General features: G+C 37.3%; 1 protein-coding gene across 1 annotated transcript in view; it reads right to left on the bottom strand.

Annotated features, from left to right (window-relative positions):
* Positions 1-17,582, bottom strand: part of LOC127433789 (atrial natriuretic peptide receptor 2-like) — a 79,608-nt gene that overhangs the window by 40,534 nt on the left and 21,492 nt on the right. Inside the window, exons 3-9 of the mRNA XM_051686002.1 lie at positions 16,592-16,705; positions 15,571-15,706; positions 10,863-10,957; positions 9,020-9,143; positions 8,258-8,342; positions 1,928-2,048; positions 308-382 (exon numbers count right to left, since the gene is read on the bottom strand). Of these exons, the coding sequence (XP_051541962.1) occupies positions 308-382; positions 1,928-2,048; positions 8,258-8,342; positions 9,020-9,143; positions 10,863-10,957; positions 15,571-15,706; positions 16,592-16,705 (750 nt within the window). The remainder of the gene's footprint in view (positions 1-307; positions 383-1,927; positions 2,049-8,257; positions 8,343-9,019; positions 9,144-10,862; positions 10,958-15,570; positions 15,707-16,591; positions 16,706-17,582) is intronic.

The raw sequence follows: 17,582 nt of genomic DNA, 5'->3' as shown, positions 1-17,582 counted from the left end.
CACAGTTGACAAAGATGTCATAAAGCTAAATTAGAAAAAAAGTTGCAATAAATTCAACTGTTTAAAGAATACAAAACATGCACACGGCAACATCTCTTTCCTCCAGCTTATGCGTTTGGCACATTGAGATCTGTGATCCAATTATCGTAGCGTAGCACATACAGCAATGCTGACTGACTTGAGCAATGCGTGCTGATCTTCAAGCAACACACTGGATTGGTAGTGCACCCACTCTCTCTGCGTTTCTCCAGTGAATAAACGTGTGTGGGTGTGCAGCGGCGGGAGGGAGCATGTCACAAGAACTCACCTTAAAATAGCCTGTTTTTGCAAATAGCTGATACTTTCCATGAGCTGTTATCAAGGAGCCATAGCTGGAACCTCTCTGGAAACAGAAGGCAGAGAGAACATAACTAACAACCATTCAAGACACAGTAGCTTGTGTACATTTGAAAGGAACAGATTCATATACAGTGGCATTTGACAGGGGAAAATTCCACTAGCTAAACTTAACAAACTTGTGTCTTCATTGCCCAAATGCTTAAGAAGTGTTATTAGAAGAAATGGTGATGTTACACGGTGGTAAACACTCAACTGTCCCAACTTTTTTGGAGCGTGTTGCAATCTTCTGATTTGAAATGAGTGTATTTAAAAAAAGTTAAAATCACAAGGTAAAACATCAAATAATGTGTTTTTGTAGTGCTTTCAATATAGCACAGGGTGAATAGAATTTATAAATCACTCCTTTTTGTTTTTATTAGCATTTTCCATACTGTCCCAACTTTTTCGGAATTTGGGTTGTAGCATATAGATGACCTCAAAGCTAACAGACATGAACAAAAAGCCAGGACACTTTGATTTTGATTTCATGTGGCTTTTGAAATCATTTAAGAATTTCTTAGTATTTGGTGTGTCGTTCTATTGCTTTGAAAACAGCATACACTTAAACTGGCATGTCTGTGCAAAATCAGTGTTTATTTAAAGGTTTAAGCTGAAATTTTCAACATGGTCTGACTTAAGGAACCCACTGCATTTTTAGATGACTAAATGAAATCAAAAAGATTTGATATATGAAGTTGCATTTTAATCTTTCACAAAATGTATCATTTTACAAAAGGCTTAAAAATGTTAAATAGTTGTAAGAGCATTAAAAGCTTCGCTTCAATAACATGAGAGGAGTAGAATGAATCATACAATCTACACAATGTCGTGGAACACTTTGGAAAGCGATTTCAAAGTGTGCAATACTGTATACTGCAGCCTGGAAAATTCATTGGCCTTCAAAATGTATGTTCCATGTATGATGTCAAAAAAGTAATAAAAACCACTGTTTATGTCTATGCATTTGTGTGTGTTTACAAGGAAAAGAATATGTCTGCTAATAATCCAGAGCAGAACATGATTCACAAGAGATCGGCACGAGGTAGAAGACCAGGCGGCCAGACTTGAGGTTATTTGAACAATCGGTTAATATGAGTACGCTATTGCAAAGCTGAGCCATATTAAACAAACCAACATGACATCAGTCAAGAATGTGTAAACTAGAAAGATTTCCTGTGTTTCTCTGTTCCGTACAATACATACAGTATATATATATATTTATATTCAGACTGAGCCATCATTTTAATTCCCAAGGAATGCCTTTTTAAATGGACATGGCAGAAAAGTGCCAGGTATTACAGCCAAGTCTGAGAAGGCATTTTTATGAGATAAATCAAAACCATATGAACATGGTCTGACACAGGAGGAACCCTCTTTTATTCTACGTTGTTTATACGCAAACAGACACCCAGAGACATTTTGTCTTTAAAATACAGATTTGATCCCTGCAATTTTAAAATTCAGATCAGGTTTCAGTGTAGCCAACTGGAAAAAACATCAGTTTTATGCAGCTTGATCCCAGATATGAGAATACCAGAATCCCTTTTACCTGTGAGAGAGTGAGACGGCTGCCTGCGCGTTTGTGATATTTGTTGGGGCTTTCAAACTGCAGCTCCTCCCACCGTATCCTCCAAAGCATTCCAGCTAACTCCTTCTCCAACTTCAGTTTCCTAGAAAAGAGCATGTGATCTGATTAAAGCCACTGACAACTAATGCAAAGAGAAAAACACTGTTTTAGCAACACTTTTTTCTGAGTGGTTGCTATGTGGTTACTAGGGTGTTGTGAGTGCTTTCTAGGTGGTTGCCCTCTCTCAATGCAAGCGTAAGCGTAGTTCTAGGGAGACTCGCAGCTGTACATCATCACGCCATTATCTAGTTAGCTCCTAGCCAATCATACATCAGCCATTGCTTTAAAAGTCTTCTTACAATCTACCACTTGTGTTTCAGTGTGCCAACACGGCAACCTCCACCTCCCCACCGCCACCAGTTGAGTCCCGTCCTACACAGGAGTAGGCTCCTCGCCCCCTGCCTCCTATCTCCGGCAGGATCTGACGGTCTCATCGGACTGCCAGGCGGGGCTGGCACCAAAAGAGACATTATAATTCTGTGTTCACTATCATTTCATCAAATAAAAGTCTGTACGGTAATTCACTAAGAATAAATTCAGAGACTATTTAGCAGAGACTGGCCACTTCTGTTAAAATGAATGGGAGAAACTGGAACGCCCAACCAAGGAGCTCTACCGCCCAACGGTAAACGGATGTAGAAAGGAAGTCCCGCCTTACAGGTAAAAGAGCCAATCACCTTTTAGATACAGACATCGCCTGTCAATCAACTCGATAACACACATGAGCATTAGCTATACAATCTGGGAAAACTGTGTTTTTTAGCGTAATATGAGGTAAAGTAGCCCAATTTATGATTCCAGTATTGCTTTAGATTTCGGTCTTCCCCCATTCAAGTAGATAGGAGCTGCACTGTCATGATAGGAAACAGTCTCCCAAGAGCGTTCCAAAGATGGCCGACAGTGGACTGACTTGCTAGAAAGACTTTCATGAACTGCGGCCAGTAAAAGTGCTGATTATTAGCACGTGCTCTAGTTTAGCGCCCGGTTCACTAAATGAATTATGCAGATCGGGGAACAGCACAAACGTGCCCACAAAATTGCTGCTAAACACAATTTGTATGTGCAATTCTGATCTTGTGGGCCGATTATGAGAGCTATATAGCAGAGGATGCTGCAGACAACCGCGACCTGATATGCCTGTCACTGTAGAGCATCATCTCACTAATATGATCGAAACACCTGAATCAACTCTTTAACATGCTGAAAGTATGCTTGGCTACACCACACAACTGGATACAGTATATGCCAGTTTATAACGCTCTTCTCCATCATTTGATCATCATATTGCACTGAATGGTTGTTAATGCATTGCTATGTGTTTACTAGGTTGTTCTGGGTGGTCGCTTACTGACCAAAGTCAAAAGAGCCCCCCACCAAGTCTCTATTAGGTCCTTAGATATGGCTTTTTCTTCTGTTTCATCACCCGCCAGGCAAAACTCGTACATCTGATCGCTTAGAACAGTAACAGCACACCTCTCCTCAACCAGCCGTATGATCGCGGGATGAATTAGTGCCAAAGTTTAAAGGGTTAGAGGTTTTAATATGAGCAACATTAACAGTGCTGCTTGCCTTAGCAAACACCTCTAAAATGTTTTGGCAATGCTGTTTCATTTTTCACAGTTAGTTTAAATAACCCTTACACTAAAAGTTCATCTCCATGTAAGATTAAACTAAGGTGGAAACAATTTTTGCAGCAGACTGAGTTGAAGTCTGACGGGGCGATAATATGTGAGCCAACCTCAGGGTTACTGATATTGTGCCCTTTCCAGCATATTATTTTTAACCATAAGTAAACCAAGCAGTGCAGCCAACCATGTGGATAAATACATGGGCAGCGTCCAAGTTAATCAACACATCTGGATGAGCTCTCTGAGGACCTGCTATTTCTCAACAGCTTCCATTCGCAGAAAACGATTGCTTATGTTTTGTACACATCAGAAACTCCACATGTTTCAGGGATGTTTAAGGAGAGTTGCGAAAGGAGTATATCAATGAAGAGATTCGTAATTAAAGGAATATTTCACTCAAAAATGTAAATTCTGCCATCATTCTTTTGTTCCAAACTGAATTACTATCTTTTATTCTGTGGAACACAAAAGGAGATGTTAGGCAGAATGGGAAAAAAATGCATTGAAAGTGAATGGTGATATAGGCTGACATACTGCCTTACATTTCCTTTTGTGCTCCATGGTGGATGAAAGAAAGTCATACAGGTTTGGAATGACATAAAGGTTAGCAAATTTTAAGTTTTCACAGAATTTTTATTTTTGGATGAACAAACCTTTTAAGTTTTAATGCTCTTAAAAAGAATGTGAAAAAAGAGCAACCCCCACACATTCCGCTACAATCTAAAAGGTGTAAAATACTTCCAGATGGCAGTGTTAGTACTGCAGCGTCTGCATTTCAACTGGGTTTTTCACTCGACTTTAGAGCCACCCTGGTAAGCCCCAAAACAAGCACCATTATTTGTTTTTGTAGACCAGATTTTGGACGCAGAGAGGTGGAAAAAACCTCAGCAGGGTCTTTATATTAAAGAGCCAGCTTCAAAAATGTATGCTCAGCTGTTTGCCAAAGGGTGCCTCAGGGTTCAGTGCTTGGACCACTCCTCTTCTCCATATGCATGTTATCACAAGGTCCGTCATTCAGGCACATGGCTTTTCCTATCACTGCTATGCTGATGACACATAACTCTACCTCTCATTCCAGCCTGATGATCCGACGGTAGCAGCCCGGTTCTCAGCCTGCCTAGCAGACATTTTGTGTTGGATGAAAGATTACCACCACCAACTCAACCTTGCTAAGACAGAGCTACTCATGCATCTAGCGAGCCCAGCAATTCATCACAACTTCACCATTCAGCTAGACTTGTCAATGATTATACCATCCAGGACAGTCAGAAATCTTGGAGTTATGTTTGACAATCAGTTGAACTTCACAGACCACATCGCAAGGACTGCCCGATCATGCAGATTTGCCTTGTACAACATTAGGAAGATCAGGCCCTTCCTGTCGGAGCATGCTACACAACTCCTCGTCCAAGCTCTTGTTCTATCCAGGCTGGACTACTGCAATGTTCTTCTGGCAGGCCTTCCAGCATGTACTGTCAAACATCTGAATTGATCCAGAATGCGCCAGCAAGAATGGTCTTCAACAAACCCAAGAGAGCGCACGTCACACCTCTCTTCTTCAAATTGCACTGGCTGCCAATGGTTGCTCGCGTTAAGTTCAAGGTATTGATGCTTACTTACAGAACAACCACTAGCTCCGCACCCCACTATCTAAACTCACTATTTCAGACTTGTGAGCCCTCCAGAAGCCTACGTTCTGCGGGTGAACGGCGCTTCGTGGTGCAATCTCATAGAGGCACAAAATCACTGTCCCGGACCTTTATTTTGACTGTTCCCCGCTGGTGGAATGACCTGCCTAATTCCACACGAGCAGCTGTGTCTTTTTTTTCCGTGAACACCTAACCCATTCATACTAACGGATGTTCTGTAAAAAATGTTAAAAAAAAAAGGAAAAAAACTTTCCTTACTATGCGTACTGCTCTAAGCTATGTGAGACTTGTATTACAGCACTTATAATATTGTTGCCCTTTTGTTGGATGAATCGCTTCTATTGTTCTCCTTATTTGTAAGTCGCTTTGGATAAAATGAATAAATGGAAAAAGAAATGGAAAATCCTTGTTCTAAAATGCTGAAATTCCATGACACGTCGACTTAAGGGAATGTGGTTGATTAGAAACTGGTTGGATGAGTTGCGAGGAAGCATTTAGTAAACTAAAGAACAATAGACCCAAACTGCTTATTTCTGTTTTGAAAGCTTGCTGGCATTGCTCCATATTTGATGTGGTCAGAGTGTGCAGTGTTAGCACTTATAAATATTACATTTTTCCATAGAAGTTCTTGGTAGATGCTTTCTATACAAAGTGGCTTCCTACAAGTGCATATATTGTATTCATGGCTTTTTTAAAGGCCCTCAGTAAGGGTTTAACCACAAGACCTATTTATATAGCTTTTGTGAGAAAGCCTCCTGAAGGTTTTGTCTAACACATAAAAAGGTATAGTATGTATATAATCTAAGTGATACACATACAGTTTTGTTTTCATTTAAACCTAGAACTTTAAAGTTTAAAATGTTATGAACTAAAATGTTCGAAAAGAAATATTTAAGATGTCTAGGTCATTAATCAAATAGAAGGACTTTAGTGACATTGACCATGTTCACTTCTTTGGATAAAAGATCATTTCCTTTCTTCCACTGAAACCCACAAGATGCTCTTTGGAAAATTGTCAAATCTGGATAACATGGATCATTGGGTTTTGCACAAACTTGTGCTGCTTGGAGCTCGAGTGCATGCTATTATTAAAGCAAAGAATAGGCAAAGGGCCTACCAAATACTATGAAATTTTGAAATTCATGCCAATTTTGTATGCTGTTATTACAGTTTGTAATGAAAAAATGTTACCTATCTATTGCCTACCCTAAAGGTCAAAATGCCCCCTAAAGACTACATCGTAGTACCGACCTTGTCTCATCACAAGTCGTAATAATAACATGAGATGGCAAAATCGTATGAAATTGTATGTATTTTCTGTGCAAAATGTTTTAATTTTAATATAAATAAACTGACTAATAAACAGTGTTTCCTAAGTTTAACCCCTAAACTTAAATCTAAATTTAAATCTAAATCTAAGCATAAAGTCTAACCCCTTTTCAAACCCTAAATGAAAGTAAATGTTGATTGAGGCTTCCTAACATTCTACATGAGAGTGAAAGTGAGAAAATGATAACAGAATTTTCATTTTTGGGTAAACTTTCCTCAATGCTGATCAGCTTGAATTCTTGCTATTACTTTCTTTAATATCTACTGGGACATTAGGATTAGTTAAACGATTCCTAGAGTGTTTTTTCATATGTGTACGTGTGCGTGTGGGTGTTCTCATACAAAATTTCCATTTTAGGGACACGTTTTCAAACCGATGAGAGAGAATGACAAGTCCAAGAATAAGTCTACCTATACTGCAACTGCAATATTTATTCTAGTAGGCACGAGGAGCTAACATTAATATTTGTCTCAAAGTGTTGACTATACTGGCCATAAGTCCTTTTATATAACCTGTGAGCCAGCTTCTACTATTCCTTTTTCCACAAGATGCCGTTCCAGACTATTCAGTAGTATTCTCTCCGATTCTATATAAAAAAGAAGAAAACATTACAAAATATAGACTGTGTTTTACCAGACCTGCAAGACTCGAGTTAATTATTTTTACACATATTTAAATTATTATCTTATTTATTATTCAGGGTTCAACAGTGAGGAAGGGCTGGTATGAGAGGCCCGGGGCCGGTGTGAGAGAGGCCCGGGGCCGGTGTGAGAGAGTTTGGGGCTAGTTGACTGTCCTGTCACAATCAGACCCAGTCTTATGTTTGTCGATCATGTAGATGTGTTTTTATACTTTGCAAATGTAAATATCAATTTTTTTGCGAAAAACAGAACATTGCAAGTGTGTTGATTTTTCATCATGGTAACATTATTTAGCTAGCTAACATAGTTAAGGTTTAATCAGAATTGTGACAGTGACTTCTGACAAGATCTTTAATAATATCAACTATTTAATAATAAAAACCATATTTGTGGCTGGGCTGCTGAAAATAGTAAGTAAAAAGTAAAAATCTGAAGAAAAAAAACAGAAAAAAAAAAAACACTGAAACACTGAACAAATACAAAAATCCTTATTGTTGAGCCTTATTATCAATCTTAATTTGTTTATATTTTATCATGACAAAAATAAAAAATGTTGTACTTACATTATATATATACAATTGTTTAATAATAATTTGTATATTGTAATATATAATTATTATATTAATGATAGGCGTTAGTGTCTTATTCATTACTATTTAATACTTTAGCATTCTACTAATAATACTACTAGCATTAGTAGTACTAGCTAGCATTAGCTGATCAAGTGAAATGAACAGTGTAATATTTAGAAAATCTGCATTTGCCTTGAAAACAGAAACATTTTCTGATTTCATAGGAACACCTGCTTAGCGGTTGCTCTGGCAACAATCATGTAAATTCCACTCTGGCACCTATAGTAGCTTTTCTTGTAAATCTTGAGGGGAAAAAACCCCCAGAGCTGCAGGTTCCAGCAGGTCTTCTTATGATGAACTCTTGGGTATTCCACACATTCCCTTTTACACGAAAGACAAAACTATAAAAGCTTGTAATGGTTAAAAGCTTACCTGTAGATCAGAAAACTGGATATTCCGAAAATAATGAGGGCCAGTCCAGATCCGACAGCTACTATTCCAAGCACAGGAAGGTGATCTGGAAATTAAAGTAACATTTATACAAAACTGATTTGCATTACCGAACAGCTTCTACACCTAAAGTGCACAAAAGAACAATACTAGTTGCAAATTAATATTTAAATTTCATGGATGAATTAAAGCCAGTAAGCTTTAGTATAGAATTGTGTTCTAGGCTTGTTATTTGTTTACTATGGTTTTAGTGCCACTGTACTGATATCAGATTTCTTTATTCACTGTCTCAGATGCCAGTGTTGTTGAATATGGAGCTAATATGAAGTGGACTTTGATTCAAATAAATAAATATTACAATCAGAAATATAATAAATAATATAAGATCTACTGTGACAAAAGAGGCCAATGAGCTGTAAATCTAACCTTGAGACGAGCCAATTATTTAAAATGTATTTTGCAACGTGTTTATAGAGTTGTAATATTTCGTGCAATTATTTACAGCTACTTTTTATTTTTATTTGATTTTATTGCAAACAGACCTTATTCAGAATAATAATTGTCTATAATTCATTCATTAAATTGAAGCATTTAAAATATAAAGATAAAAATCAACCTGGAAATCAATGATTGACCCTTAATGGAAAAGTTCATTTCTTTCACTGGATGAAATGTCCAATTGACAAATGAAAACCAACAAACTGAATTTGTAAGGTTACACCAACGAGAAAGAAATGTCCCTACCTTCCTTGCATGGTGAGAATCCACATGGTGGGTAGTCCAGAGGTGGGCAACCCTTGGGCCATTGAATCTTCTCTGTTGGTGACCACAAGATTTCTTTACTGGTCCCATTGTAGTGACCAACAATCTATAATAAGAAATACTCATAAACATTTTTGATTTAAGGGGAAAAAAACATATCAGATCACATATCCAACAACACAATACACATAACAAAGAAGGATCCTGTGAAAAGCTCTGTACTAGATTCTCTTTTATTTTAATCTAGGCTCTCTGATGGGGATTATTCAGTAATATAAATTAAATGATGTTTTTCTGCAGATGATTCACTGTGTGAGTATGCAACTGACTTTAGCTCTCTAAGCAGATACATAGAAAGTCTGAATTTATTGGTGTCATTTGGGGAAACTATGGAAAGAATGCATGGTATAACTCAGTCGCTTTGTTACCAGCTGGAGAACCATTATTTTCTTCCTTTTTTTTTTTTGCTTCCTTCCTTTCTTTCTTTTTCTTTTTTTCTTGCAATAACCCTCTCTAAATCAAACAAGACTCACTGTATAGCCATGAATGAAGTCTGAATCAAACACAAACAACTGAACTTAACACATGAAAGCTCATGAACATGTGCTTCTGATTAAGACAGACAGGCGAGTACAGGATTCGATTTTTAAGCAACACATTATTTGGTATGTCAAGCTATCCAACCAGGGCCACATTTACTGTAATTATGCAGAATGTGGCATGTGACTTTAATAATCAACACATGATCTGCTCTATGAGCATTGTTATTTAATGTCCCTATGTTCACCAAAAAGATTTTCTCTGTATACAATGGAAATATCCTTTGACTTGGGACCGCACAGCTGCCTAGCAACCGCATAGTAACACGCTAAAGACCACTCATAACACCTAGTAACTGTGGGGCGACACCCTGGCAACCATCCACAACACCGTAGCACAATGGTGGCAACTTTTGTAGGTGGAAGCACCACTCACATTTTCTTCACAAAATGTAAAAAAAAAAAAAGGTTTGTGGACATTAATGGGACATATTTATTCTGTATAATATATTTGAGAATTAAAGGTAGTTCTGAAACTCTTATCTGGTATCAGCATGAAACTATCCCACTAAAAACAAGCAATCAATAGAGGCATCAGCGCCTGCCAACTGTAGTCAGTTTCTAATAAACTAATGGAACACTAACGGTTTTTTTTACTACATGAAAGCATTCAACGTTTTTCAGCTGACAGAAGTGACGTTTTAATCACACGCGATGTGTTGCCGCTAGCTTGAGTGCATTAGCCAAACTCAATTCAAAACTTTTATCTCAAATAATGTAAAAGAAATCATGTAAAGTATCAGAAAGCTTAGATAAGCAAGACAAATAAATGAATGAAGAAATTGGTAGAAAGTAAAATAGACGGATATACATTATACATAGGGACAGACTGATGTATTAGTACTGATACATATACAAGCATTGGAAATATTTAAAAACTATAACGGAGAATAAAATGTGTCACTATATTGCACTTATTGCCTTATTTAGCACATAACAAATGAGTGTTACAACAGTACTCGGCATGAAGACAGTTGTAACAAATGTGCTCCTTGTCTTCACACAATTGTGGAAAATGGGAACAATTTATGCAGGTTTTTGACATTTATTCTGTGGTTAGACAGAAATAGGCATCTCATGTGAAAAAAATGGCATGTCTATTTTGGTCAGTATTTGTGCTGTATAGAAAAATGCAAAAAGTGATACAACTGTACTTGGTCTTCCCTATTTATGCATGTAAAAGAGTCATCTGTTGGGTATTCATGAGGGGAATGAATTCTACTTACTGCATATTGTCCAGTTTTCAGGTTAGTCATTCCCCAAAGCCTGAAGTCCGTGTATCTGGCATTGTTCCAGTCTGTGCTAACAAGGCCGGTCACCCCTGAGATGAACAAACATCAACAGGGATCAAATAAACTGTTTAATCTGAGGAGTGCTTTCAAAGCTATAAAATAAAAAGTAAAAAAAAAAAAAAAAAAAAATGTAAGACCCAGAAGAAAACTGTATAGCTCAGAGCAGGGCCAGCCCAGACTGTTAGCCCCCTAGGCAAGATTTTCAGAACCCCCCCCCCCCACACACACACACACACACACACACACACACACACACACTGACAACACACTGACAACACTTTTCAGTTGAACTCGTATTACCTGCAAAGCTTTTTAATAAATATTATATAACATATAAATCTGAAGTAAATTATTTGTGATAACATATCTGACAAACAACCTGTTCCATATTACCTTCTGATCATTTAAACAAAAATTGCACCCAAGAATTAATAAAATACAGGCAAAAAATAAGTGCAATAGACTATAGGTACCTTCCGGAACCCTAAAGCGCAACATGGTGTGGTTAGTGCCATCCGCGTTTGGGTAGATCTTTTGCGGTCAATTTTTGTGCAAAAAAAATCAAGGATCTGTGGTTTAAAAAAGACTGTTGTGCATGAAAATCTCAGGAGATCAGCAGTTACAGAAATACTCAACAATCATGCCACAGTACAAATCACTGAGATCACATTTTTTTCCCCATTCTGATGGTTGATGTGAACATTAACTGAAGCTCCTGACCCGTATCTGCATGATTTTATGCACTGCACTGCTGCCACACGATTGGCTGATTAGATAATCACATGGATGACTGTTGGTGCCACACGGGCTGGTTTGAGTATTTCTGTAACTGCTGATCTCCTGGCATTTTCACACACAACAGTCTCTAGAATTTACTCCGAATGGTGCCAAAAACAAAAAACATCCAGTAAGCGGCAGTTCTGTGGACGGAAACACCTTGTTGTTGAGAGAGGTTAACAGAGAATGGCCAGACTGGTTGGAACTGACAAAGTCTACAGTAACTCGGATAACCGCTCTGTATAATTGTGGTGAGAAGAATAGCATCTCAGAATGCTATTATGAGATGCGGGTTGGCGCTATTTTGGTGGTACAAGGGGGACCTACACAACATTAGGCAGGTGGTTTTAATGTTGTGGCTGATCGGTATATAAATATATATATAAAGCTGTATGCTGTATATATATATATATATATATATATATATATATATATATATATATATATATATATATATATATCAGCATTCAGCTTTGGAATGACAACAGGTTGACGTTTGGATGATCTATCCCTTTAAAGGGGTGGTTCTCAGACTGGGGGCCGTAGTCTATAACTAAAATTAATTATACATGTACGTAATCAGAGATTTTCATTTGTTAAAGCTATGGTGTGCATAAAAATGAAAAATATTAACTAAAAATCTAACTGAAACTGCTAACAGAATACATTTCACTGCTATCCCACACACAAAGCTGCAACGTCACTGAACAGAGACATCAGTAGATACAGTATACTGGTAGTTAAACATCATACACAAGGGGGTCTCACAGTGAAAACATTTGAGAACTACTGTTTTAAAATCCAGTGAGGTGCTGATTATTAACAGGAAATACAGCTAACTGCCTATCTCCCCACCAATATTCTTCCTGGTTCCTGTGTATGTTTGGCACAGAGTATACTGGTCTCCTCCAGGGAGAGGTCTCGGCAGATGGGCTGTGTATTAGAAACAGATTTTCCATCCACAAGCTGGCCGGGACACACTCTCAATCAAGCGCTGTGACCCCTACACTCCCTGAGAGAGGGTTAATCAACATCAGCTTCAGAAGAGCTCTTACAAGTCTTCAGTTCACTTTTAAAAGAATCTAAGTGGAGATGCGAAACTCTTAAGTTTGACATGTCTGCTAAATGCAGTATGTGTCATCACCAATTGGGAATTCTTTAAATGTTGCACTGCAACAAACTAGGACTGTCAATCAATTTAAAAAATGTTTCATTTTAACTACATGATATGCCAATTAATTAATCACATTAATCACAATTATTTACATACAGTATATTAATGAGCTGAGAAAGACCCTCAAATCAAAAGATCTCAATATATCTTGATTAAATAATAATATGTAAATGACTATAAAAATAATATATATTATAAATACATAATTCAGATAATATAAATACATTACATTAATGTGGCAGACAAGTAAAGCATTGATAACACAAAATAAAAAGTGGCTTTAGAAGGCAACATATTGTTTATTTCTGACATTAAACCTGTGATTGGCCTACAGTCCACAGCAATCCATTTTGCAATTGAATTCCTCAATCTGTTAGAAAGGGATTTATTATACGGGCTTTTCAAAGGACACATCAATGTACACATGTCAGATGGACACTTTTGCGTCTCACTTTGGTTGCGTCGCATCATAAACACAGCGTAGTTTGAAAAATGCATCTCTAGATCAGTCCGTCTGTGTTTGAATGCAAGAATGTGTTCTCATGTTGTGCTGTCGCTAGTGTCAAGCAAGCCTGAGTGTGATTTGTTGTCTGTACAGCTGCACGTACCTGCTGAAGTTGTATTTCAAGCTTGAATTGCTCCAATGGTAGAAATATCCCTTATTATGGTCCGAGGGAATGATTAACTGCGTTAATTTTTTGAACACTTTATTTTTTATATATTTATATTTATATTACTGAATTAATGCTTTAAATTGATAGCCCTACAAAAAACTTTTCTTTCTAAAAATATCTAAACATCCTTAAAACAACATTACTTCAGAAGAAGACTTGTTTTCAGAAAATATATCTTGAATTTATCTTGAATCTTGAATATCTTGAATACCTAAGTTTATTATTCTTAGCCCACTTTTCTTCTTGTTTAAAGCATAAAACTTAGTAAATTTGGTAAGATTTATGATTGATAGAGGAAAAAAACTATTTGCCAATATAAGGAAAATAAACTTAATTCAAGATATATTCTCTGAAAATAAATCTTACTCAATTTTGCTTTTCAAGTAAATGTTTTAAGTATACAGACAGACAGACAGACAGACAGACAGATAGACAGATAGATACATAGATAGATAGATAGATAGACAGACAGACAGACAGACATACAGACAGACAGACAGACAGATAGATAGATAGACAGACAGACAGACAGACAGAAAGACAGACAGAGAGACAGTTAGGTAGACAGACAGACAAACTGAAAGACAGAGAGACAGTTAGATAGATAAACAGACAAACAGACTGACAGACACATAGACAGTTAGATAGATAAACAGACTGACAAAAAGACAGGCAGAGAGACAGACAGACAGAGAGACAGACAGAAAGACAGACAGACAGATAGATAGATAGATAGATAGATAGATAGACAGACAGACAGACAGACAAACTGACAGACAGAGAGGGAGACAGTTAGATAGATAAACAGACAAACAGACTGACAGACAGACAGTTAGATAGATAGACAGACAGACAGAGAGACATACAGACATAGTAACAGGCAGAGAGACAGACAGACAGACAGGCAGGCAGACATACAGACAGAGAGCCAGGCAGAGAGACAATTAGATAGACAGACAGATAGATAGATAGATAGATAGATAGATAGATAGATAGATAGATAGATAGATAGATAGATAGATAGACAGACAGACAGACAGACAAACAGAGAGACATTTATATAGATAAACAGACATACAGACTGACAAGCAGACAGACAGACAGACATACAGTCAGACAGATAGATAGATAGATAGATAGACAGACAGACAGACAAAGAGACAGTTAGATAGACAGACAGACAGATAGACAGACAGAGAGACAGTTAGATAGACAAACAGCAGTTAGATAGACAAACAGACAGATAGACAGACAGGCAGACAGGTCGGATGGACGGATGGACAGACAGACAGACAGACAGACAGATAGATAGATAGATAGATAGATAGATAGATAGACAGACACACAGACAGACAGACAGACAGACAGATAGACAGATAGATAGATAGATAGATACATAGATAGATAGATAGTCAGACAGACAGACAGACAGATAGATAGATAGATAGATAGATAGATAGACTGACAGACAGTTAGATAGATAGATAGATAGATAGATAGATAGACAGACAGACAGACAAACAGAGAAACAGTTATATAGATAAACAGACATACAGACTGACAAACAGACAGACAGACAGACATACAGTCAGACAGACAGATAGATAGATAGATAGATAGATAGATAGATAGATAGATAGATAGATAGATAGACAGATAGATAGATAGACAGACAAAGAGACAGTTAGATAGACAGACAGACAGATAGACAGACAGAGAGACAGACAAACAGAGAGACAGTTAGATAGACAGACAGACAGACAGACAGGTCGGATGGACGGATGGACAGACACACAGACAGACAGACAGACAGACAGACAGACAGACAGACAGATAGATAGATAGATAGATAGATAGACAGATAGATAGACAGATAGATAGTGCTAAACCTTTATGAAATTACAAAAGAATGCAAAATAGAAGCATTTTCACAAGTAATCTTACATTTTTAGACCCCACTACATATGTTTGCATTTGAAAACCATGCAGGACAGCACAGTAATTGCACTGAACGCACCCCAGATCCTGCGGTTCTGCATTCTCACAGTGATGTTGATTCCATCATTCTGAGACACGCCGTCTGCTAACGCTTCACTCAAGGCATTTGCATACAGCACAAAACCGTCATGGAAACAGCCAGCAATAAAATCCATCTGAGGAAACACAATACAGTTACAAAGAAAGATCAAGTATTCTTACATCTACATATCATTCTTTACAGACATAGGGGAGACTGGAGTAAGATGTGCCAGTGTTACCTTAAGATGTCCACAAGGAAAGGACAAACACGATGATGTCTTATATAAACTGATATTATAAGAAACCACATAAAACTCAGTCACTTAAAAATATTATGTCTTCAAATAAAACAGTTCAGTGGTTTAACTTGCCCCACGTTAGGGGTAATTAGAGTCATGACAAGGGTAAAAAGAACAATTTACTTTTTCCAAGTAAAATGAATATCATTATGAATACTTTATAATGAATGTATTCATTTATCAAATCACCAGCATGTATGATATTTATATTCTTTGGTCTCCCCTACTGAAGACACACTATACGCTGCATAAAAGAGGGGATGTTCATGTCACTGTAATGAGTATAATTACAGGTATCTGATTTATTGCTTAATCATAACAATAATGTATTGTAGTACGTAGCTTGAGGCTTTAATCTGAGGATTAATTTTGTGAACACTGTTATTTGGCACGAACATGTGAATCTAGGATTTCAGCCTTGTTTCCTAATTTTGTCCAAGAGCACTGCTGATTCAGGAAAATGGGACTGACATGAGGAATCCAAATTTATGACTCAAATGCTTTAAAGCTTCACATCTGATCTTGTAGCCAGAGTACACACGGTTTAGCTCCCTGAAACCCTATAGAGGTGTGCAGTACTGTCAATTGTTTGACCATGAGACAAGGCCAAAAGACAACTACTGTATGCTACACTCTGGACATATTTTTCGATTAAATATGATGTGATAGATGGCCTAGATTATATGCCAACAAACAAAATCTTCTTTATGAGCAACTTACCATTGAGGGTTCCAATTTCACATTAAAGTCCTGCATTGCTCTCTTGTGGAGTTCTTTTTGAAAAGCTGTATACTCAGAGTTATCTGGCTCACGGTACGTTACAATGAACACAGACTGGGGAGACAAAAAAAAAAAAAAAAACTCTCAGTTAAGCAAGATTTATAAAAGAACATTAAATGATCTGAGATGTTTCTGAACATTTTGCACAATGGTACTGAAGCCAGACACTAAAACTACAACACCAAGTGATGTTTAAGACTTTCCAAAGGTACAATATTTGTGATAATACAACAACTTACAAAGTCAAAGAAGATCTTTAAATTCCTATTTCTCAGAGGCAAGAACAATTATTATTCACTACATTATGGTATTGGCTCCTTGAAATTAAAGATGCACATGCTTGGTCAAAACACTAAAGTCAGTATCTTGCAATACTTGCATGAAATCCAATTTTTGTGAAGTTTTGTGGATTTTAGTCCATGTCAGTTGGCTTTGAAACACTCTAGATGGTAGTGTACCCCTTAAAGTTAACAAAAGTGACTTGTAGCAGATACACAAATTAAGATGTTTTTGTCTTTCGTCTAGGAAAACTGACAAACTGACCATGTCAATCACCATCTCGCATCAGATATTTATGCATTTTACCATTCCCTGCAGCGCTACTGATGTCACTTTGCATTAGCATCTCTGCGACACGGGTTCTAGAGCCACGGAAACCAGGACGTAATGGAGAGCCTGATTCATAGGTTTCATTTTTGCTCTAATTTGCATTTTTACTCCACTTACCCAAGAGCCCCCATGTCAATAAGGCTGCCAGCCCTCCCACCCCAAATTTGGAGTGGTACAATGGTTAGAGTGGTTTGCTTACTTTCTTTCCCACTGCAAGTTCAACAACCCACACACTACAGTAAATAGTTCAAAGTTATATTGAATTAAAATGTAATCATTTTTAGCAGGGTAAAGTTCATTTTAAGTTTGATATTCGTAGAAT

Source organism: Myxocyprinus asiaticus, chromosome 4, assembly GCF_019703515.2.
Source record: "Myxocyprinus asiaticus isolate MX2 ecotype Aquarium Trade chromosome 4, UBuf_Myxa_2, whole genome shotgun sequence".
Classification (NCBI taxonomy): domain Eukaryota; kingdom Metazoa; phylum Chordata; class Actinopteri; order Cypriniformes; family Catostomidae; genus Myxocyprinus; species Myxocyprinus asiaticus.
This window is presented reverse-complemented; position numbering and strand designations above follow the sequence as displayed.